Source organism: Sceloporus occidentalis, unplaced genomic scaffold (genome assembly GCF_023333645.1).
Source record: "Sceloporus occidentalis isolate IW3139 unplaced genomic scaffold, rSceOcc1.0.p SCAF_16, whole genome shotgun sequence".
Classification (NCBI taxonomy): Eukaryota; Metazoa; Chordata; class Lepidosauria; order Squamata; family Phrynosomatidae; genus Sceloporus; species Sceloporus occidentalis.
The window spans coordinates 851,092-874,002 of NW_028316996.1; the positions used below are offsets into that span (position 1 = coordinate 851,092).

The following is a 22,911-nucleotide window of genomic DNA, read 5'->3' on the forward strand; positions in this document are numbered from 1 at the left end:
TACGTTCCTTCAAAATGGGAATATGTCCAGCAGAGCCATCAAAAACTGGCTGTAGCAGAAGGCAGTTTGTTTGCCTAAGAACCAACTGTCCAGTTCCTTAAAAACTGTGCATAAGTGTACCTGGAAGAATTGATGCTGTTTTAAAGGCAAAGGGTGGTCACACCTAATGTTGATTTGATTTTTTTTCCATTCAGTCACTTTGATTTTTGATAAATGATGAAAATAAACTATTAACCTATTCATGAAAGCATTCTCACTTTACAGCATTTTTTTTCACACAAAACATTGTCACAGTACAGTATATACAAATTTATACAAAAAATGAAGCATCTTCTGGTTGTGAGCATCTGTGTGATTATTCCTATTATATGTTATCTCAGCCTTTGGGTGGAGTGAGGCAGAAGGGAGAGAGAACATCAGTTCTGGCATATCTGGGTTATATTAGTCCCTTACGCGTCTCAAAAATACACTTACCAAATGAAAAAGTATACACAGACATTTTATTTAGCACAAAACTCTAATATGATTCCATCTAAAGAAGAGGCCTCTGAGGTCCCGGAAGCTTATGAAACTTTTGCTCTCTATGGTGGTCCAAGAAAAGGTATCAACCTTATCTAAAGACACAATGTTCTCTTGGCCTTATATAGCAATATTATTTATTTTTTTATCAGACTTAATTATAGGAAGCATTGTGATCTTCCCCTAAGTGGTCAGCTTGGGGTTGAGGGAGAGCTCTTTGCCAGCTGAGTCTTAGATTTATTTTAATGGAGATCCCTCAACATGCCTTTAATTGAGCTGTGCACAATAGCGAGACTCCAGATGCAGTAAGCGCTCCAATTATTTTAAGGTCCTAAATCCCTGGGTGTAGTAAATTAACCCCCTTTTTCCCTTTTCTGTAATTTACCCTAATGTTTCTAGATTGTAGAAACGCAGGGCCCTCCTTACTTTTTGTTTCTAGAATGCCACGTTGGTATGTTATGCACCACTTGTGATGTCCTGTTTACCCGTTTGTACAGTGCTGTGGAATTTAATGGCGCTAAATCAATCAATATATAATAGTATGATCTCGGTTTAGTGAAAATATGTGTTTATGTTTCATCGATTTACACTCAAGACTATCAGGATTTAATGTTTTGTTTTGTTTTTTCCCAGTAAACATGTTTTTATTGGAGTTGGAGATGACACATATAAAAAGCACTATAATAAACTCAAACATCATTTTTTAAACCATAGCACACACTTCATTTAATGTTGGCTTGTCACCTCAAACCACCCAATCATGACCTGTATGAAATCTGTTTTGTTAGCGTTTTGGATATCTCTACATTAACCGTAAACTGCATTTCTATAGACTCACTAATGATGGATAATCTCTTTCAGATAATGGCTCTCACATTCACAGTCTTGGCTATTTTGCTGCAGTCCTTTATTGCTCCAGTAAGATTATGTGGTAAGTGAAATCATTGTATTTGTCTCTTACTTACATATTTCAAATCTTATTAATTACATAGAATACCTTTTTTATTTTAACATAAATCAGAAATGTATTTTGTGTTGTGGTAGAAATGTCTGTATTTTTATTAACCCCTTAACGACCTTTGCCGGTTCAGGACCGTCACGGAAAAACAGTCACTTAACGGACTTTGACGGTCCTGAACCGTCAAAAAAATTAAATAAGCTTAGAAAGTGATCAACGGTCACTTTCTTCGCTTAAACGGCGTTGGTGTAATGCCTCGACATCGAGGCATTCAGTAATGCCGAGATCGGCATCAGGGGCCATGTCTGGCCCCTCCCTGGGGCGTCAGCATCCGCCATACATTGTATGGCGGCGGACGCCCGTTTTAATAGAGTTTAGGAGGCGATCAACGATCACCTCCTAAACTTCAATGGTGTCGCTGGAATGCCTCGATCAGGAGGCCATTCAGAGACACCAAACACTTACCCCAGGATGGACTGTGACCGCTCCGGACAGCGGTCACAGCCGCCGCTGCTGGTGATCTTCACCATCCGCAAGATGGAGGCCGCCCTGTAAAAAAAATAAAATAAAGTTGAAAAAGTTCGCTAGACGGTCTCCAGACCCTCTAGAGAACTCTGGCTCCACTTGCAGGTTGAATACAGGTACTGCATTCAACCATGCAAGTCAATGGAGCCCAGCTTTCTAATCACAGTGTGATTAGTAAAATATAAAAATAAAAAAAATATGGGAAAAAAAATGCTTAAAAAAAAAAAAAGTGCTAACATTTAAAAATAATTATGCAGTGATGTCACCAGAGGAACCATCCAGTACCAGCAAAATGTGTAAAAAAATAAATAAATATATAAATAAATAAAAAATAAAGTCTATTATTTTGAGCAAGTGCTAAAATTTCAAAAAAAAAATCTCAACATACAAAGAGTTAAAATAAAAGCACTTCAAATAACCAAGGGGTGTCTAATTTAATAAAAAATGGCTTGATGGGGTAAATTGGAGTGGCCGGGCTCAAAGATAGGGCATAGGTACAGACTGGCCAAAATAGAGAAAAAAAGCGCACTTCCTAAATGTGGGATTTTAAATCTCAAACAACCCGACAAACCCATGCATGTGGGGTATCACTGCACTCGGGAGATGTCGCTGAACACACATTGGGGGGTTGTTTGATAGTGACGCATACCAGGAGCTATGAATTCATTCCTGAAGTACAATTTGTGTGGGAAAAAATAAAATTTTGGGAAAGGCAGGTGGTGGTAGAATCTTATGCATAAATGGGTTAAAATACCACCATTTGAAATACTTTGTGTTGTCTAGTTTTCAAAAATATATGGTTTGATGGGGTAAATTGAAGTAGTCGGCTTCAAAGATATTCCAAAGAGGATATAGAGGCAGAATGACAAAATGACTACCTGAATTACGCATGTCCCAAAAGTAGCCTTTTACCAGCCAAACAATCTGACAAACCTATGCATGTGGGGTATCACCATACTCAGGAGATGTTGCTGAACACTAGGGCTGCAACAACTAATCGATATAATCGATAATGAAAATCGTTGCCAACGAATTTCATTATCGATTAGTTGAATCGATTTTTATCGATTATAAAATGAGGGTTTTTTTCAGAGCAAACGCTCTGAAAAATACCCCTCATTATATAAACCGTTTCAGTGACTCACAGCAGCAGCTCCTACTTACCAGCCCCTCCCTGTAATCGCTGTGGCAACTGGCCCCGCCCCCTTCCTTCTCCCAGAAGGCCAGAACCACATGGCTGTGACACTCATCTAACTGTAAGTATAAAATTTAATATTTGGGCTGCTGAAAGTTAGGGGAGGTGGGGGTTAATTTAGGGGCAGTTATGGTTAATGGGGTGTTTATGGTTAATGGGGTGTTTAGGGGCAGCTATGGTTAATGGGGTGTTTAGGGGCAGCTATGGTTAATGGGGTGTTTAGGGTTAATTTAGGGGCAGTTATGGTTAATGGAGTGTTTAGGGTTAATATAGGAGCAGCTGTGGTTAATGGGGTGTTTGGGGTTAATTTGAGGCAGTTGTGGTTAATGGGGTGTTTAGGGTTAATTTAGGGGATGCTGTGGTTAATGGGGTGTTTAGGGTTAATTTACGGTAGTTGTGTTTGATGGGGTATTTAGAGTTAATTTAGGGGTAGTTATGGTTAATGGGGTGTTTAGTGTTAATTTAATGATGAGGACTGAGGGTTAATTTAATAAAGTTAACTTAAGGCGCAGTTAGAGGTAAAGGGGGGCAGACTAAGGGGAATCTAAATCCTGGGGGCAGTGAAGATTAACCCAGTACTTATTTATAAAAGTATGGTGTCGGTGTGATGCGAACAGGTCTGAGGGGACTATGAGATATCTGGGGGTATAAGGCATATCTGGGGGTATAAGGCATATACGGTATATAAGGCATATGTGGGGAGGGCAGCGTGGCATGTCTGGGAGGCAGTGTGGCATGTCTGGGGAGGATGGAGTGGTGTATCAGGGGGTTTAAGGCATATCAGGCACAGTGGCATATGTGGGGGTAGAGTGGAGTGGAATATGTGAGAGGCAGCATGGCATATGTGGGAGGCAGCGTGGCATGTCTGGGAGGCAGCGTGGCAAGCCTGGGCTCAAATGTGCATGTGGAGGGGAATCCAGGTTTCCTGCAGCGTTGCGGGGGATCTGAATTCTAGTGTTATAATCCGATCTCTGTTTGAGGTCGGATTATATAAGGAGAGGAGTTTTTCAGAGCATTTGCTCTGAAAAAAACCTCTTTTTATAATCTATAAAAATCGATTCGACTAATCGATAATGAAAATCGTTGACAACGATTTTCATTATCAATTTTAGTTGTTTCAGCCCTACAAAAATATATGGTTTGATGGGGATTAATTTTTTTTCAATTCTGTTTATTGCGAAACGAACCACAATGACATAGAACCAAACAGTTAATGCAAGAGCGAATGTTGCAAAGTGAATGACAATGAAAACATATACAATGTGTACAATAAATGCAATGTGGAATATGATACGGCCACGTGGCAGAAAGAAATGAAACCACTAGTACCCAAAAATACAGGACCACAACAGCCATCACATGCAGGTAAGTGTAACAGAGCTTGGTTCAAGAAAAGGAACAAAAATTGCAAGTAGGAAGGTCCGTGAAGATTGGGTAATTACCGGCAGTGGACAAATGCTTACTGCCTCAGTATGTATAATCACAGAGATCAAAGTAAAACCAAAACGAAACAAAACAACACGTGAGCGGTATCAACAATAAGGTGATGAAAAATCAAAGAAAATTAATAAAAGGAAAACAAAGTAAAATACACTAGTAACAAAGGTCAGAAAGACAAAGAGTGAAAAAAAGGGCAGTGTAAAATCATTAGGTGGATGGAGGAACGTCAATCCCCACAATAGAGGAAAAGCGCGGAGAGAGAAGAAAAACCTTCCAATGGAACCAACGCAAATCGTGTTTATGCGCTAAGCCCTTGGAGGACATCACCAGATATTCCATACGACAGATAAAAATTAATTTCCGAAGCCAAGCCTGAATCGGAGGAGTGGAGTGAGACTTCCAGAATTGAGGGATGAGGCCCCTGGCCGCATTTAGGAAATGCACAACAAGAGAACGTTTATAACTGCCTATCGGAACAGAGGAGGCCTGTAATAAAACCAATTGGGGCGACAAATGATAGTCAGGATCGCAGACTTCTCTGATGACCGCTAACACCTTGGACCAGAAGGGACGCACCAGTGGACATTCCCACCATATGTGGACATAGGAGCCCGCGTGGGATTCGCAACGCCAACATAACTCAGACACCTGAGGAAGGAACCTGTGTAGTTCCGCCGGAACCCTGTACCATCGGGTGAGTATCTTAAAAGCTAGCTCCTGAGCCCTGCTGGAGATAACCCCTCTATGAGTGAGGCAGACAATATCACTCCATTCCTTGTCCGAAAATTGAACACCCAGCTCATGTTCCCAAAAACTATAATAGTAGGGTTTGGTCTTACTAGTGGCGTCTAATAGAGCGGAATACAGGAGAGAGAGGAGGTGCGGGGTCTCCCTACCCGCAGCACACAAGGATTCAAAGGGCGTGAGAGGGCGCAGCACCCGGGGATCCCTAAGGAGGTCGGAAACAAAGTGCTGAAGTTGAAAATAAAAGAAGGTGAAGTGCTTAGGAATAGGACGAAGTTTACAGAGATCCGGGAGGGGGCGTACAGAGGAGCCGTGGAGCACATGATGGAGACGGAGTATGCGGGCACCAGCTGGCAGCAGAGGCCCGGACAGCGCAGAAGATAGACCTGGAACAAAAGCAGGATTGTGGGAGATGGGCGTGAGAGGACTAGGGTGTGAAAGGAGGTGCCCCCGAGACAAAACCCGCTTGAGAACCCTCAAGGTAGGCGAGATAGTCAGATGGCGTGGGATAGTCTGGAGTCGCAGTGGCTCTGGGACCCATGGGACAGTAGCGATATGGTGAGAAAACAATGAGTGCTCAATATGAACCCACTGCTTAGGAACAAAGAGGGACCATTCCACCAGACGCCTGAGGTGGGAGGCCATCCAATAAAGCTCCATATCAGGGAGCCCCATACCCCCCTGCAATTTCGGCCTAGTTAAATGGGAGTAAGAGAGCCTAGGCTTCCTACCTCCCCAAACGTAGCGCGTGAAGGTCCTATGACAAGACTTAAAAAAGGCCTTCGGTAAGAAAATAGGGAGGGTCTGAATGGGATATAACAATCTGGGGAGGATGTTCATTTTGAGGACACTCATCCTCCCAAACCAGGAGAGATGGGGGAAGGACCACCTTTTCAAATCAGAATCAATGGAGCGAAGGAGCCTGGTGAAATTGAGGTTGGTGAGCACAGACAGGCTGGGAGAAATATAAAGGCCCAGGTACTTGATGGTCTCCGAACGCCACTGGAAGGGAAAAGAATTAACACACTGAACACGGAGCGAGTCAATTATGTCAAGCCCAAGGATTTCTGACTTTTGGAGATTAATTTTATAGTTGGAAATGGCCTGGAAGTCACGGAGTTCCTGCAGTAAATGAGAGATTGAATCTAACGGGTTCTGCAAAAAGCAGAGCAGGTCATCAGCATAAGCCAGAACCTTGTGGTCCGTGTCCCCAACCCGTAAACCAGTGATGGAAGGATTGAGACGAAAGGCATTAAGGAGCGGCTCCAGGGATAAGATAAACAATAAAGGGGAGAGGGGGCAGCCCTGACGGGTGCCATTCGACAGGACAATCTGACCCGACAACACCCCATTCACCCGGACCTGAGCAGACGGGCCAGAATATAAAGATTGGACGAGAGAAACATAAGTAGGACCCAGCCCCACCCGTGACAGGACTGAAAACATGAAGGGCCAGGACACCCTATCGAAGGCCTTTTCGGCATCCATCGACAACAGCACAGAGGGGAGTTTTTGAAACTGAGAGTAAGTAATCAAATTGAGGAGACGAATCGTGTTATCCCTTGCTTCCCGCCCAGGGACAAAGCCCACCTGGTCAGGGTGTACAAGGGAAGGAATTAGCGGTTGTATCCTTATCGCCAATATTTTAGCTAGGAGCTTCAAATCCGTGTTGATCAGCGATATAGGCCGATAGCTGCCACAACTCTCGGCATCCTTACCGGGTTTGGGGACTACAGTGATCACAGCGGTATTGGAGGAAGGGTGGAGTGGGGTACCACGAGAGAGGGCACCAAAAAGTGTCAGTAATTGAGGGGCCAGAACCGGGAAGAACGTCCTATAATAGAATGGAGTGAAACCATCAGGGCCCGGGCATTTACCCCGAGGGAGAAGTTTCAAGGCCTGATCAATTTCATCCATGGTGACGGGAGCGTCCAGAGCCGCCCTGTCCACCTCGGAGACGCTAGCCTTTTGGTATTTAGATAAGTAAGCGTCTATAGCGGGCTGCAGAGAATCGCCCGACGAGGAAGGTAAATTGTACAAATGCTGATAAAAAGATTGGAAACAGTGTGCAATACGCTCAGAGTGATAGTGTAGAGAGCCCTGTGCATCTCGTATTTTAGGAATGTACGTAGCCGAACGTTTATGACGAAGGGCCCTGGCCAAAGACTTACCGGGTTTGTCGCCCAGCTCGTAAAAGTGCTTCCTAAGGAGCAGGAAATTGCGTTTCACTTTCGCATCCAAAAGGGAAGCCAACTGATCCCTGAGAGTCTGTAACTGGAGCAGGACAGCCCCGTCACCCGTACGCTTATGCTGCAGTTCGAACTGAGCAATCCGTTGGGTGAGATTAACAATAACAGACAATTCCAATTGTTTGTTCCGAGAGCCCAATTGAATCAAATGTCCCCTAATGACTGCCTTGTGGGCTTCCCAGACAGTGGGAAAAGGGGTATCCGGAGACGTATTCTCCTGAAAATAAGTACGGAGGTGACCAGACAGGGCTTCTACATTTTGGGGGCTACCCAAGAGATTCTCATTTAAACGCCAGGACCACAACCTAGTAGGGAGATCAGGGAGGGCGAGGGAAAGGTGCACAGGGGCGTGATCACTAAAAGTTTGGACTCCTATATCGGTTTTGAGAAGGAAAGGTAAGTGGTGATGAGAGAGAAAGAACATATCAATTCTAGTGTACCTGCTATGGAGGGACGAGAAGTATGTATAGTCCCGCTCCCTAGGGTGCTGCGCCCTCCACACATCAACTAACTGATTAAGGTGCAACTGCCTCTTCACTCTGTTGATATTGGAATAAGAGATATGTGAGGACGAGGCAGAACAATCCAAAGTGGGATCCAGAACCATGTTAAAGTCACCCCCCAAGACAGTAAGGCCCTCTTGAAAAACCGACAATTTAGCCAGAACCCGCACCAAAAAAGAAACCTGGTTCCTATTGGGGGCATAAAGGTTAGCCATAGTGACCTTCAGTTGACCAATATAACATTTAAGAAAAAGATAACGTCCCTCAGGGTCCCGCCATACCTCAAGCTCTTTAAAAGGGATGTCCTTATGGATCAAAATAGCAACCCCCTTGGTTTTAGAATCCGGACAACTGGCATAATACACATTGTGAAAGTATCTATCAGATAAGTTAAACTGTTTAGTAGCCAGAAAGTGAGTTTCTTGGATGTATGCAATCTTAGCTTTCAAAGAACGCAAAGTATACAGTAACTTGGAACGTTGCTGGGGGATATTAAGGCCCCTAACGTTAAGAGAGGCAAAATGGATCAATTCAGAAGACATCGGGAGGATGGCAGGAACCCCGTAGGAGCACCAATGATACCGCTCAATAAAAGGAAAAGGAACAAAAACCATAACAATAAAACACAAAACCAAGACGAAGCAATCGTCAAATGCCAAAGCATTGAAAGGTGAGCCAGAAGATCGAGAAGACGATCTAAGACCAGAACCACCAAGCAAATCGCCTGGAGGTGGTGGGCTTTGATGGGGATTAATTGAGTTAACCGGCTTCAAAGATGTTCCAAACAGGAGATGGAGGCAGAATTACCAGATTTGGAAAAAAAGGTTTGGAAATCATAAAACGCTACTTGTACTTATTGCCCAATAACTTACAAAAAACAGCAAAAAAACATAAAAACATTGGGTATTTCTAAACTCAGGACAAATAGTAGAATCTATTTAGCTAGTTGTTTTACTTCCTTTTGTAGGTGAGTAAAAGATTTTTCAAAGAAAAGTCATAAAAGGTGTTTTTGTTTTTCAAATTTTCACCATGTTTTATTATTTTTTTTATAGTAAATAAGATGATACTTATCAAAATCAAAGATCAAAATAATGGTATCTGAGGAAAGCCCATCTTTCCCTGAAAAAAACGATATATAACATGTGTGGGTACACTAAATGGGTGAGGAGAAAATTACAGCTGAACACAAGCACCGCAAAAGTGTTAAAACAGCCTTGGTCCCACAGGGTACAAAAAGAAAAAAGGAGCCCGGTCCTTAAGGGGTTAATAGATTGCTTCGTAGGAAACTGTTAGGTGCTTGCTTAGACACTGGGTGCTTGACATTAATGGCGCAATGAGGTGCCTCAGAAAAGATAGTCTGACTTGATAATAAGTCAGGGCCAAGGTGTAGATAGGTTGAGAAGGAGCATGACTTTCTTATTTCAGAGACTGTAATACCATCCAGAATTGTAAAAATATATATTGGGTTGATGTAAATCTTACAGATCTTAGCACTGCATGAAGGATCTCCAGGCACCTTGTGTCTATTCACCTGTAAACCTACAATGTTAAAAGTAGAATGTTTGTTTTATTTATTAAGTTATTTGTGTCTGCTTTTTGTTCTGTAACAATACTGGTATGATTAACCTGGCTGTTAGAAATCAATGTTTTGGGTCAAAACAACATGTTGGGTCTAGAAGGTAAATAGCTTGTGAGGACCAATTATTGCCCACCTATATGTTGTATGAACGTTTTAGTACATTGGCCCCTTTTTGTTAAACGCAGTTTTTAATGTCTGATCTGTGTGGGTTTTTTTTCATGAAGAAATACCAGATGGAAATATAAGATTAATTCAGTCCCTGAATCTCAAACTTCTGAGGAGCACACTTGATAGCTCCAATGAGATCAATCCTAGTGTCTATGTTGGACTTAGACTTTCTGAAGATCACAACCTTCAAACAGAGGCCATCTACTTCCGAAGGCTGAAGGCTTCGTTAGATGCCATTGCTAGCAGGTAATCACTATTTAAAGGAATGTTTTAATCCACCAGATTGTATTTTTATACAAATGGTTTGTTTGTTTGTTGCATGGACTCCAATGGATTTTACTTCATGCCAATCGGTGCAAGTGTTGTTTAGTTACCTTTTCCTGACTGCCTTCTCTGGATCCGGGAAGTGTTAAAAATTACACTGTATCTTTAACTTGTAAAAGATTGCGCAGTGCAGTTAAAATGCAGTTTTTATTCATACTCATTTTCTTCTTCAACAAAACAAGTATATAGGTATGAAAATAAATGAGCCATGTTATAGATGTAAAGCAGTCCAATAGATTTTCATTTTAAGTGAAAATTGATAATTCTACAAATGGTTGTGTGTTGGATTAACCATTTAATGACCGTGAGCTTCATGTTGAACACGGAAATACACAATTTTATGATGGATAAGAACCATTTGGCCCATTTAGTCTGCTGGTTTTTCCTGATGTAGAGATTCAGACCTTGGATATGCCAACCCCATTCACATGTAAATTCCTTGACTGTTTTCATCTCTAGCACTTCTAATGGGAGGCTATCTAAAACCCTCTCAACAAAACAAAATGGCCTCTTGTTCTAACATTTCTCATCTGAAAAAAAGCATTCAGGTATTTAAATGATTCTATCACATCTCTCCTCTCTTCTTTCATTCAATAAATAAACTAGGATACTAGAAAAAGTCTGCTTAGTCCACCTTAATTACAGTTATGATCAATGGAAGGGATGGTACCTTCTGGCTGGGGTGGGGTGGGCAGTTACAGCTGAATGGCCTACACACACACACACACATCATAACAAATATACACACACCTCCTATTTGATATTCTGATAATACTGAGTAGGTACATTTCCAATTATATTCGAGGATATCGTGCATGAGGGACAAATATTCAAGTGTACAACTAATGTTGACCATAATTCTATGCTATTACCTGGATCTCCCTAATTACGTTTTCCATCTGATCAGTGCCAACATTTAACAGAAGATTCCTAATTATTCCTGGATCATTAGTCTGTGCCGTCTGCATTAGTCCAGCTGTCTGCATTCTTCTTACTGTTTGTACCCGACAGTGCAAAGACTGATAAAGAAGAAGAACCGCGAACAGGCATACTCGCTCTCTATTTGATGGCCCTGAAGTCTTCGTGTGAGGACATGGACACACCAGAGAGAAGGAAGTTAATTACAGATCTTAAACTGCAGCTTCATGAAGAAAAGAGGCACCTGGGTATCTTTTAAGATTCAAATCTTGCTGAAGCAAAGTGTACATAAAATACTCATACCCCTGCCAATATTTTCAACGGCATAACAAGGAAGTTTTCATTGCTCGCCCAGCTAAGAAATAAGCAAAAGTTATTAATGCACTAAATGCCCTTACTATGGTCATAACATGAGAATGCCGTGATCACAGTTGTGATCACAGAATAATGTGATATTATTTTTGCTCCCAAACAACTGAATTTGTTTTGTTTACAAACAGGCTTTTTGGATAAAAAGTTATTCTATATTACATTGAGAGTAGGGCTGCAACTAACGATTATTTTAATAATCGATCAGTTGGCCGATTATTTTTTCGATTGATCGATTAATCGGATAAAAAAAAATTAAAAAAAATTTCAATTTAAAATAATGTAATAAAAAACGTACAATTTACACTTTCATCTCTTTATCACAATGGCCTCTCTCTATTCACCTTCTTATTTTACTGACATAATAATAAAAGCTACAAGAACCCAAACACAGTGTTTCTCAAACTAGGTTTTAATACAAAGTTATTAGTAAATATTAATTCATATGTTAACTATTTTTCATATTTAATAAAAACTATGAGAAAAAAGCCTTGTTTAAATTTTTTTTATTTACCAAACTGCCCCCAGTTATGCACATCTGACCCCCAGCTTGCCACTCTGCCCCCATATATGCCTTATACCTCTTATATGCGAGTGATATGCAACTGAGCCCCCTGATATACCTTTTACCCCCAGATATGTTTTATGCCCCCCTGATATGCCTTATACCCCCTATATGCCCTGAAATTCATAATACCCCCCATACACCACAATAACTCACCCATACACCACTCTGGCTCCTCCCCCTCCCATACACCACTCTGGCTCCTCCCCCTCCCATACACCACTCTGGCTCCTCCCCCTCCCATACATCACTTTGGCTCCTCCCCCTCCCATACATCACTTTGCCTCCTCTCCCCTCCCATACTCCACTCTGCCTCCTGTCAGCCACGGAGGTTCACAAGACACCAGGGAGCCGGGTAGAGAGGCAGAGTGCCGTATGGGAGGGGGAGGGGCCAGAGTGGTGTATGGGGAGGGTGGCTCCCATACACCCCTCTGACTCCTCCCCCCTCCCATACAACGCTCTGCCTCTCTACCCGGCTCCGAAATCCAGGTCCCCTGCAGCGTTGCAGGGGATCTGGATTCTAGTGTTATAATCCGATCTCTGTTTGAAGTCGGATTATAATTTTTCTAATCGATAAAAATCGATTCGATTAATCTATTTTATCGATTAGTTGTTTCAGCCCTAATTGAGAGATGACGATAGTTTATTGAAAACCCTAGAGAATGTTGACCAGTACATGTTCTGCATTGTGGGTGGCATGGAAGAAAAAAAAAACAAAAAAACACCTTGATACAAAATCACCTTTTACCCAAGTATCATTCAGTCCCTTCCTTAGATACTTTTATCACTGGTCATCCCACTTATATATGTAAGTTGGTTTTTTTTTAAATATGTATATGTTGCGTGTGGAGCAAAGAAAGAAATGTCATGGCTAATATGCAGAACAGATGTTGAGTGCTAGAGGCAATGCGTTACTGTGCCTAGTGTGAAGTCCTGCCCCATGTTAGCTGATTTTGTGTTTGGGTAATTGCTTGTGTTTTCAGTTGAATTCTCAACTGCAGGGTTTGGTAGCTCAATGTAACCACTAAGGCGGTAAAGGATGTTGGTGTTTTTTCCCGGTCATTAAATAACCCTTGTTTTAATTTCAGTAACCACGGGCAGACCTCTGTCAAACTACTACCAATACAGCCTGGGTATCCTGGCTATGTGCGTCAATCACAAGAAAGTGGATGTGCATTTAATTCAGAAACTTCTACATGCTGAAGATGACAATAAATTTGTCCATGGAGATAATGTCTCTATTGGTAATAATGATGAATATTCCAAGGATAATTCTGCATGTCTAAGTGTTAACCTCATGCACACATATCCCTGTAGCCTGATCTGCGTAGTTGTCATTCTTGTTCATTAATGATTCCTCAGCTTGAATTACAGATTACTTTTTAGTTGTGTATTTCTTTTTATGTTATTGTAGATACAGAGGCAATGGCTGGCCTAGCTTTCCTATGCCTGAAGCGTTCTGGCCAATACTCGTCTGAACTCATCAGACATCTTAACAAAGGTGCGAAGAGTGTAAAACAAAGGATTCTGGCTTCCCAAGACCTTCAGGGCTCTTTGGGAAATATTTATAGCACACCCCTTGCTGTTCAGGTGAGTCTTTATGTGACAGAGCATTGGTAAAAGAATTTATCTGTACCAGAGTCAGACCCTGTTGGTTTCAGCAGAGACAGCATCTTGAAATAAGCACCAAAATCTTTTTTTGGTAACAATCCAATCTCTGAAGGCATTGGGAGAAAAGCAACCTTGTCCCCAAAATCTTTTGGCATCCCAGTTGGGAGTGGTTATATTGCTAACTCCTCCTCTTTATAAACATAACCCCTCTAATCACACCCATTTTCTATGGCGACCACTCCACTTCTTTGGGCCCTATTGAACATGTCACTCGCTTCCCACAGTGCCATCCTTGCACCCTAAAAACTTACCAGTGCCATCTTTGTCCCCATACAGCCTAAGACAAGAAAGGAAAATTATGCCCCACTGTATTTTACAGAGGTTATTTTAAGGAAAGTAGATAGATAAATAACCAAAAAAGTATGATGTGAGAACTGCAGAGAGTTAAACAAACAATAGTAACAAATTTTCTCAAACCCAGTGATTATTGACACTGAGGGTGGGACAGTATAACTCCCATGAATATATATTAAACCTGACAGTGGTATACTGCATTCAGTTTAAAACCAAGCATACATGTATATAAATACATGTATATAAATAAATCGGTAACAGTATTCTAGGATAATACTTTTTAAAAACAAAAATGACAGTGTTTAAATAAAGTATGATTGAAACTAAATCACATGTGTGTTCCAGTGTTCTGGAAAATGATACTTATCAAGTTCTACTGAATAGAACTAAGTTGCACGCAAACTGAAGAAATGTATAATGTCTTGTGTACATTGATCTTCCCTAGCACAATGTTGATTTTATTGAAATGTATTCTTTTGTCTGATCTTAAACAATTCTAGTGGGGGGGGGGGAGTAAGTTGCCCTTGCGCGTATGAGAACATGGTAGTAGTTGTATTATAAGAATGGCTGCAGTGCTACAGATTAAATACCCTATGGATTGGTTCACATAATGATTAGCCCAGGCTGTAGGCTCAATATTTATAATATTTAACCTTATAATCCTTGCTTGTTCTATAATGTGGATAGATCTCCAGCTTCTCTTTGTGAATGTAGTTTCTACGTGTACAGTATAGATTGTGACCTGTGTGTTCTAATCGGCTTGTGTGTAATTCTTATGAATAAAATACAATGCTAGCCTGTCAATCAATCTCCATAAAAATGGATCCACTATATAGGTATACTATATGAGCAGCTACCATTTATTTCTTTTTCTACAGGATGTACATGATTATTTCTCCATTTTTGCGAGGTTGCTGTCCCTCTTTGCTAGCAGTTTATTGAGGCTGAAACCTGAAACAAGTACTTGATGTATATTTCCCTTTGTTCCAGTTCCTCACGGCTATAGGTTATTCAAAAGAAAACGAAACTTGCTCCGCAGCAGTTGATGCTCTGTTAGAAGCGATGAAGCAAGGAAAGTTCACCAATCCTATGATGATGTCACAGTTAATGCCTGTCTTACACAATAAATCGTACCTTGATGTTTCGAAGGTAGACTGCAGAGAGAGCATTGGTAAGTCACTACATGGTGTATTCTTTTGACCTTGGTCTGTAAGTAATGTCTACTATTATCAGGATTTGTCTGTCCCTATATACCTATATCTATCGTATATTCATATAATCTGTATTTTATGTGTATTATTTAATATTAGGGCTGCAACTAACGATTATTTTCATAATCGATTAGTTGGCTGATTATTTTTTCGATTAATCGGATAAAAAAATTTACATTTTTCATTTATTTAAAATAACTGGATGTTAAAAACAGCAGAATAAAAAAAACTTTGATAAAAATGCATTTCTTGGCACACTGCCTCCTAGATATGCCACATACCCCCAGATATGCCACTCCATACCTCCCCAGGTATGCCACTGTTTGCCTCCCCATTACCTCTAACTGCACCTTTAGTTAACCTTATTAAATTAACCCTCAGTCCCCAGCATTAAATTAACTCTAACAACCCCATCAACCATAACTGCCCCCAAGTTAACCCTAACTACCCCATTAACCATAACTGCCCCTAAATTAACCCCCACCTCACCTAACTTTCAGCAGCCCAAATATTAATGGTATACATAGTACATAGTTACATAGGCTGAAAAAAGACATGCGTCCATCAAGTTCAGCCTTTCCTATATCTGTTAATTTGTTGCTGTTGATCCAAAAGAAGGCAAAAAAAAACCCCGGTTTCGCTCTTTCCAATTTTGCACTAACCAGGGAAAAAATTTCCCCCCTAAAATGGCAGTCAGATTTCTCCTTGGATCCATAAGCTGTTTCCCCATAATTAAAGATTATATCCCTGAATATTATGTTTTTCCAGGTATCCATCCAGTTGCAGTTTAAACATCTGTACAGACTCTGATAAAACTACCTCTGCAGGCAGAGAATTCCACATCCTTATTGTCCTTACTGTAAAAAACCCTTTCCTCTGCTTTAGTCTAAATCTCCTTTCTTCCAGTCTGAACGCATGACCACGTGTCCTCTGCATAGTCCTGTCTATGAACCGATTTCCACACAATGGTTTGCATTGGCCCCGAATATATTTCTATAATGTTATCATATCCCCTCTGAGGCGATGTTTCTCTAAACTAAACAGATTTAAATTAGTTAACCTTTCTTTATAACTATAGTGTTCCATTCCTTTTATAAATTTTGTAGCCCGCCTCTGCACCCTTTCTAGTGCTATGATATCCTTTTTTAGAATAGGTGCCCAAAATTGCACAGCATATTCAAGGTGCGGCCTTACCATTGATTTATACAGAGGCAAAATTATATCTTTATCCCGTGACTTGATGCCCCTTTTTATACACGACAATACCTTACTGGCCTTAGCAACCACAGACTGACATTGCACATTGTTGCCTAGTTTGTTGTCCATAACAATTCCTAAATCCTTCTCATTTGTCGTTACCCCTAATTCACTACCGTTTAGGGTGTAGGTTGCTTGTGCATAACTTTACATTCGTCTACATTGAATTTCATCTGCCATTTGTGTGCCCAGTCCCCCAGTCTATCTAGATCCCTCTGCAGCACAGTAATATCCTGCTCGCCCTGTATAACTTTACCTAGTTTAGTGTCATCTGCAAACACAGAAACATGACTTTCAACGCCTACTGCCAGGTCATTTATAAATATGTTGAATAAAATTGGTCCCAGAACAGAACCCTGAGGGACACCACTTACCACTTTTGACCAGCTTGAAAATTTACCATTTATAACAACTCTCTGTTCTCTATCTCTAAGCCAATGTTCTACCCAAGAACAAGAATTTGCATCTAGACCAATTTCCTTCAGTTTGAATACTAACCTATTGTGTGGAACCGTGTCAAACGCCTTGGCAAAATCCAAGTAGATTACATCCACTGCAACACCCTGATCGACACTTCTACTTACTTCTTCATAGAATGCAATTAAATTAGTTTGACAGGACCTATGTTTCATAAAACCATGCTGATTTTTGCTAATAATACTGTTCTTCCCAATGAATTCCTGAATATTATCCCTAAACAGCCCTTCAAAGACTTTCCCAGCCACAGAAGTTAAGCTCACGGGTCTATAATTTCCGGGCACAGAGTTTGAACCCTTTTTGAAAATAGGAACCACATCTGCCTTCCTCCAATCCTCTGGTACAATTCCTGAAAGAAAAGAATCCTGAAAGATTAGAAACAGAGGTTCACTCATTTCCTGACTCGGCTCCTTAAGTACTCGTGGCTGAATACCGTCAGGCCCCGGAGCTTTGTTAACATTCATTTTCTTTAGTTGTTGCAGCACCTTATCTGAGCCATCCACTCACAGTTTGACTGAAAATTTTTCTCAGTGGTCCTATGTATATCCATTGCCATAGGTTCCTCCTTAATATATACTGAGGAAAAATAGTCATTTAAAGTTTCTGCTTTTTCCTGGTCCTCCTTAACCAACACTCCTCTCTCTGTTTTTAATGAACCTACGTTTTCATTTTTTGTTTTTTTAGAATTGATGTACTTAAAGAATTTTTGGGGGTTAGCTTTGCTCTCTTTGGCAATCACCCTCTCATTTTCTAGTTTAGCCCATCTAATCACCTTTTTGCATGCTTTATTGGCTTCCTTATATCTTATATAGGATGCCTCTGATTCGTCCGATTTAAATGCTGTAAAAGCCATTTTCTTATTTTTAATTTTCTGCTTAACGTCCCCACTAAGCCACATCGGTTTCAATTTGTTTTTTATATTTGTTTCCTAGTGGTACATACTGAGAAGTGTACCCTGCTAATATTTGTTTGAAAATACTCAATTTTTCCTAAGTATTTTTATCCCTGAAGAGTTTTTGCCAGTCAATAAGTTGTAAAGCTGCCCTTATCTTATTGAAATTGGCCTTCTTAAAATTATACGTTTTAGTATTCCCCATGGGCAATTTCTTTTTTGAGTTTATTTCAAAAGAGACCATATTGTGATCACTATTACCCAAGTGCTCCCCCACGTGAATGTTAGACACAAGATCAACATTGTTTGTTATCACCAGATCCAAACAAGTATCCTTTCTAGTTGGTGCTTGTACCAGTTGTGACATGAATGTGTCATTTAACAGGTTCAAAAACCTCAATCCCCTTGCAGAACTACTAGTCCCTCTATCCCAATTTATGTCCGGGTAATTAAAATCTCCAATAATTCAATAATCTGCCCCTTCAAACTACCCCCCCCCGCCCCTTCAAACTGTGGTCGCACAGGTCGCACACCCCAAAGGCCGGCCCTGATAACATATCCCAACCAGTCGTTCTTTTTCTCCTCCCTTCCTGCTTTTTCTGTCCTTCCTATATAACTTATAACCTTTTAAGTTAACTGCCCAGTCATGGGTCTCATCCCACCATGTTTCTGTTATGCCTATTATATCATACTGCTTAGTGAATGCTATTGCCTCTAGTTCTCCCATTTTGTTATTTAGGCTCCTTGCATTAGCAAGCATACATTTAATATTACCCTGAGTCTCTTGAATTTTTATTAATACATACCACCTCTGTTCTGATCTTGCCCCTCCCCCCAGCTCCACCCCCCTTGTTCTGATCTGAAGCCCCTCTCCTTTCTGCGCTATCTCCATTTTCAAGATCTCTGTGTCCCCCCCCCACCACCACCACTAGTTTAAAAAGCCTTCTAGCCATCCTCTCCCCTAGCACAGCAGACCCTCTTCCGTTTAGGTGCAATCCATCACCAACTTGGTTAGATGAGTTGCTGAGCCATGTGGATGCTATGGGAAAAGGGCGGGGCCAATCGTCGGAGGGACTGCAGGGAGGGACTGGTAAGCAGTAACTGCTGTGAGTCTCACTGAATGAAACGGATTATAAAATGAGGGGTATTTTTCAGAGCATTTGCTCTGAAAAACCCTCATTTTATAATCGATAAAAAGTGATTCAACTAATCGATAATGGAATTTGTTGGCAACGATTTTTATTATCGATTAGTTGTTGCAGCCCTATTTATTATATGTGGAAGTGTCTCTGATCACCCTTAAATTTTATGCCATAATTAAGCCAGGTCTTTGTGCTGCTAGAAATCAATGACTAATATATAAACATCTTAAATTGTGTTCACATGTTACTGCCTCTTAAAAAGAAAAAAAATACTACTTCGGTACTTAATAAAAATGGTGCGAGTAGAATTCAGTCACCTCGGTGGAGATGTTTGTGGATTTCCTCATAAATGACGTCCCAACTGATCTTCCATATACTTAATTTATAATTGAAGCAATTGTTAAAAGGCAAAACAAGAACACTATAATTTTTTCCTCTGTAGCTTCTGAATAAAAGATACCCAGCAAATGAAATCATGCAAGAAATGAACATTATGGTCTGTCTACTGGTGGTGTTTGATATACATGGGATCATTTGGGAAACTCCAGTTGAGGGGGCTTCTTAGGTCCACTTATTATCATATGGGCTACGAGCAGACCAGAAGTTCCTCCTAGGGCTTGACCTGAATCACTTGATGGAAAACCATCATTTAAAAGAAGTCATTCACTAAGTTAATTTGGAAGTGTTTAAACTACAAGTTCATTTTGGGTAAAATAGGCAACCATTTAGCAACTATATTTTACCACTGGAATAGATAATGACTCAAAAGCGAAATGTAGTAAGTATTGATAGTAACTCCCAGGAACAACAGGGATGATTGATTCTGTTAATGTAAAGACATGAAATGCAAGCAGGACGCAAGGTTGTACGAGGAGAGGCATTAGCAGTAGCACAAGAGAAGTGGTTAATGCCCTGAGTATTGACCAGATCTGTAGAGGCATTAGATTTCAGAAAACTGAAACGGTTTTGTGTTGTGTAGAGCTTTTGTGTATATGTTGTTGTTGTTGTTCCTGTATAACAAACAACCTGTGTCCCCACTAGATAACCTGTTTGTAAGGCCCAGTTCTGGTATCCTGCCTGAGGTCCCTGTGGGAGAAGACCTAATCCATGTTCAGCTCGTTGTGGAAGATCCCTCAGGCCAGCAGTTCACCCAGAGCATTGGTGTCCCATCACGCTCTTCACTCCTGAACATCCTGAAAACCGCAGACGAACACAACCCAAATTTCACGTTAGTTCTTTATGTCTGGGCTTGTGACCTAATGAAAGATCCACTTGTGTGGTGAAATAGCTGGGGATAATGTTTCTTTAGATTCCCGCATTGTTTATGCATGTCTCTTTGCCACTAAATGGAACACTACAGCTTTAATCATGGCCTATCAGTATTGGTGTCTTGGTGTACAAGTATCTCATTATGGCAAGTCATGTACGTATATGCTGTAGTGAAGACACAAGAGATTTTTCCCTCATAAAAGGGATTTCATTTTGCTTTGGGAAGAAGGTCTATCTAGTTTTACTGATTTAAATCCTCTTGTATTGGTGCAGGTTAAAGGTGTTGTTCCACCTGCTCTGCTGGAAGATCGTTCCTAGCAGTATTGAATGCCCAAGCATTTCTACGTTGAACAGCATATATAAATTGTATTTATTTGGCTTTGCATTAAAATTCAGAGGATTTAATCTACTAAAGGAAGAGTTGTCATAAGAGATGGGGCTTTAACACCCTCAATCTACTATTCATTATGAAGTGCCAAAACTAGAAAGTTTATCCAGAAATAATATCTGCGCTGGTCCTGCATAATTAAATTGATAAATCTCATTGATTTTACTATGCATTATACAGGGCCAGCAAAAGCGCTTTCTGCTGCAGACTCTCACTAGGGTTGGTCTTCTATAATGGATACTGAAGTGAAGGAGATGAAAATCATCTCCTGACAACACTCCCTTTGGTAATAGACCCCAGTGAAGGAAGTCCACATTAAGAAAGCTCATCTAATGAGCTAGTCTGGAACTGTTTCAACCAACATAATCATTCTACCGTGTTATGTGTCTGATAAACTAGTAATTTCTGCACAACACTTTCTGCTCATTTAAACAGGCAGCACAGCAAGTGCTTACAAAATATATATGAGCTGTCAACTTAATTTTTTGTGTTTTAAGGGGTGAAATAATTGAGAAGCAAATATTAAGATGGGGTTATGAGTCTGAATGATCAGTGAGGTCATCGCAAAAAAAGCTGGAGGTGAAAAGTGTCAATTAATAGGAAGGTATGCAGCCAGAATTATTATTAAAATTAAAGATCTAGTAAACTTTGAATTTTCAGGAAATTAGGTGTAAATAGGCTTATTTATTGCGGTGGCCAATTATTGCCTACAAATGTCCTTATTGCCCTATTAAGTAACTTTGACATTGATATGTATTTGTAGAACCTTATATGGCTATTTCATTCATATAATTGTAGGTTTGAAATAAAAGATTCGTTATATGGGCCTTTCCTGACCACAGTGAATGGAGTCAAAAGCTCAACAGAGGACAGAACATACTGGCAGCTTCTGAAGGACCCCAACGTTTCTTTGATTGAAGGTGCGTTAAACATAATAAACCTTTTTGGGCTTTTGAACATAATGGGGGGTAATTTTGTAAAGATTCAGCAATACCCAAAGTCCATGATATAATTATACGTATAAATAAAATGACAGGTTCAGTACCCCTTATCCAACATGCTTGTGACCAGAAGTATTTCGGATAAGGCATAATTTTGAATGACGGATTTCGGGACGTGTCTGACCTCTCCTTTAGTCAGTAGATCCTTCCCTTTTCTCCTTTTCAGCTGCTCTCCACTGGTCGCCTCTTTGTTCAGGCTTCTCCACGTGGACCTAGCGCAATTCCTGTCTGTTGTTCAGGGTTCCCCAGAGTACTTCCGGTCCGGAAAAGGGAGTGACACCTCCAGAAATCTATCATCCAAAATGATCCTCTTTCCTTTCCATTCCCTTATCTGAAACAAAAATTCAGATAAGGGATACTCAACCTGTACCAGCCTTTTAATTGATGCTTCTGTTGTGAATATGATACCACCACTTCTGTGGCTGCAAATGTTATATTTTTGTTTTGTGTAAATGCCGTGATGTTATGAACCTTTGGATTTTTAACTAAAATTAGGGGCCATTCAGAGTAATAAAATATTAAGAATATTGTTTTTGTGACTGATCTTAATCTTTTTTTTTTCTAGGTATTGCTGATTACCGACCTGAGGATGGTGAGATAATCATCCTTCGCCTCAGCAAATGGTAACATGAATCACTCTGGATCTGAGACCTGCACAATGTATCAATGGCAATTTGTAGATCAAAGTGATCGCTCTGTACTAACACAGCATTTCAACTTTCTAAAATGACATTAATACTTTCTCTTCAAATCGAGTATATAAAAAAAGTTGCACTGTTTGTCACTTTTATAGCGTTGGTTTTTAGCTCCAGATCTGCTAAGTGGGCATGCATGTCCATTAAAACATGACCATGGGGCTAATCCTGCTGAGAACTTTCAATCAAAATAACTCCTTTTAACTCAGGGATATACTTACTCCTGTAGGCAGATTGTATGCGATAACTGATAAGCTTCTTTTTCTTTTTGTCATACAGATGTTTTAGTCCATGTCTTGCACACGGAATTACATCTGTTTTTAATAAACTTTGCACTGAACCACTTGTAAACACCAAACTGTACTGTTTTATATGTGTTCATTTCATAATGAATGATTAATGACTGTGTGTGTGAGAAGAATGGTACAATAATACTCAAGACTAGTTAGATGGCAAATGGCTTGTAATATTTCCTATATGCTGCAGTTATTTATAGGAAGTTTTTACCCAATTCCTTGAATATTTTGAACCCTTTCTTATTTTAAAAATCAGTTTTGG

General features: G+C 40.4%; 1 protein-coding gene across 1 annotated transcript; it reads left to right on the forward strand.

The window, feature by feature from the left end:
* The first annotated feature begins 1,383 nt into the window (after positions 1 to 1,383).
* Positions 1,384 to 22,285, forward strand: TCN2 (transcobalamin 2). The gene is made up of 9 exons (XM_089481931.1): positions 1,384 to 1,450; positions 9,937 to 10,126; positions 11,216 to 11,370; positions 13,145 to 13,300; positions 13,471 to 13,646; positions 15,012 to 15,192; positions 20,042 to 20,228; positions 21,456 to 21,577; positions 22,224 to 22,285. Exons 1-9 carry the CDS (start codon positions 1,384 to 1,386, stop codon positions 22,283 to 22,285), a joined length of 1,296 nt encoding a protein of 431 aa, XP_089338057.1.
* Positions 22,286 to 22,911: the final 626 nt, after the last annotated feature.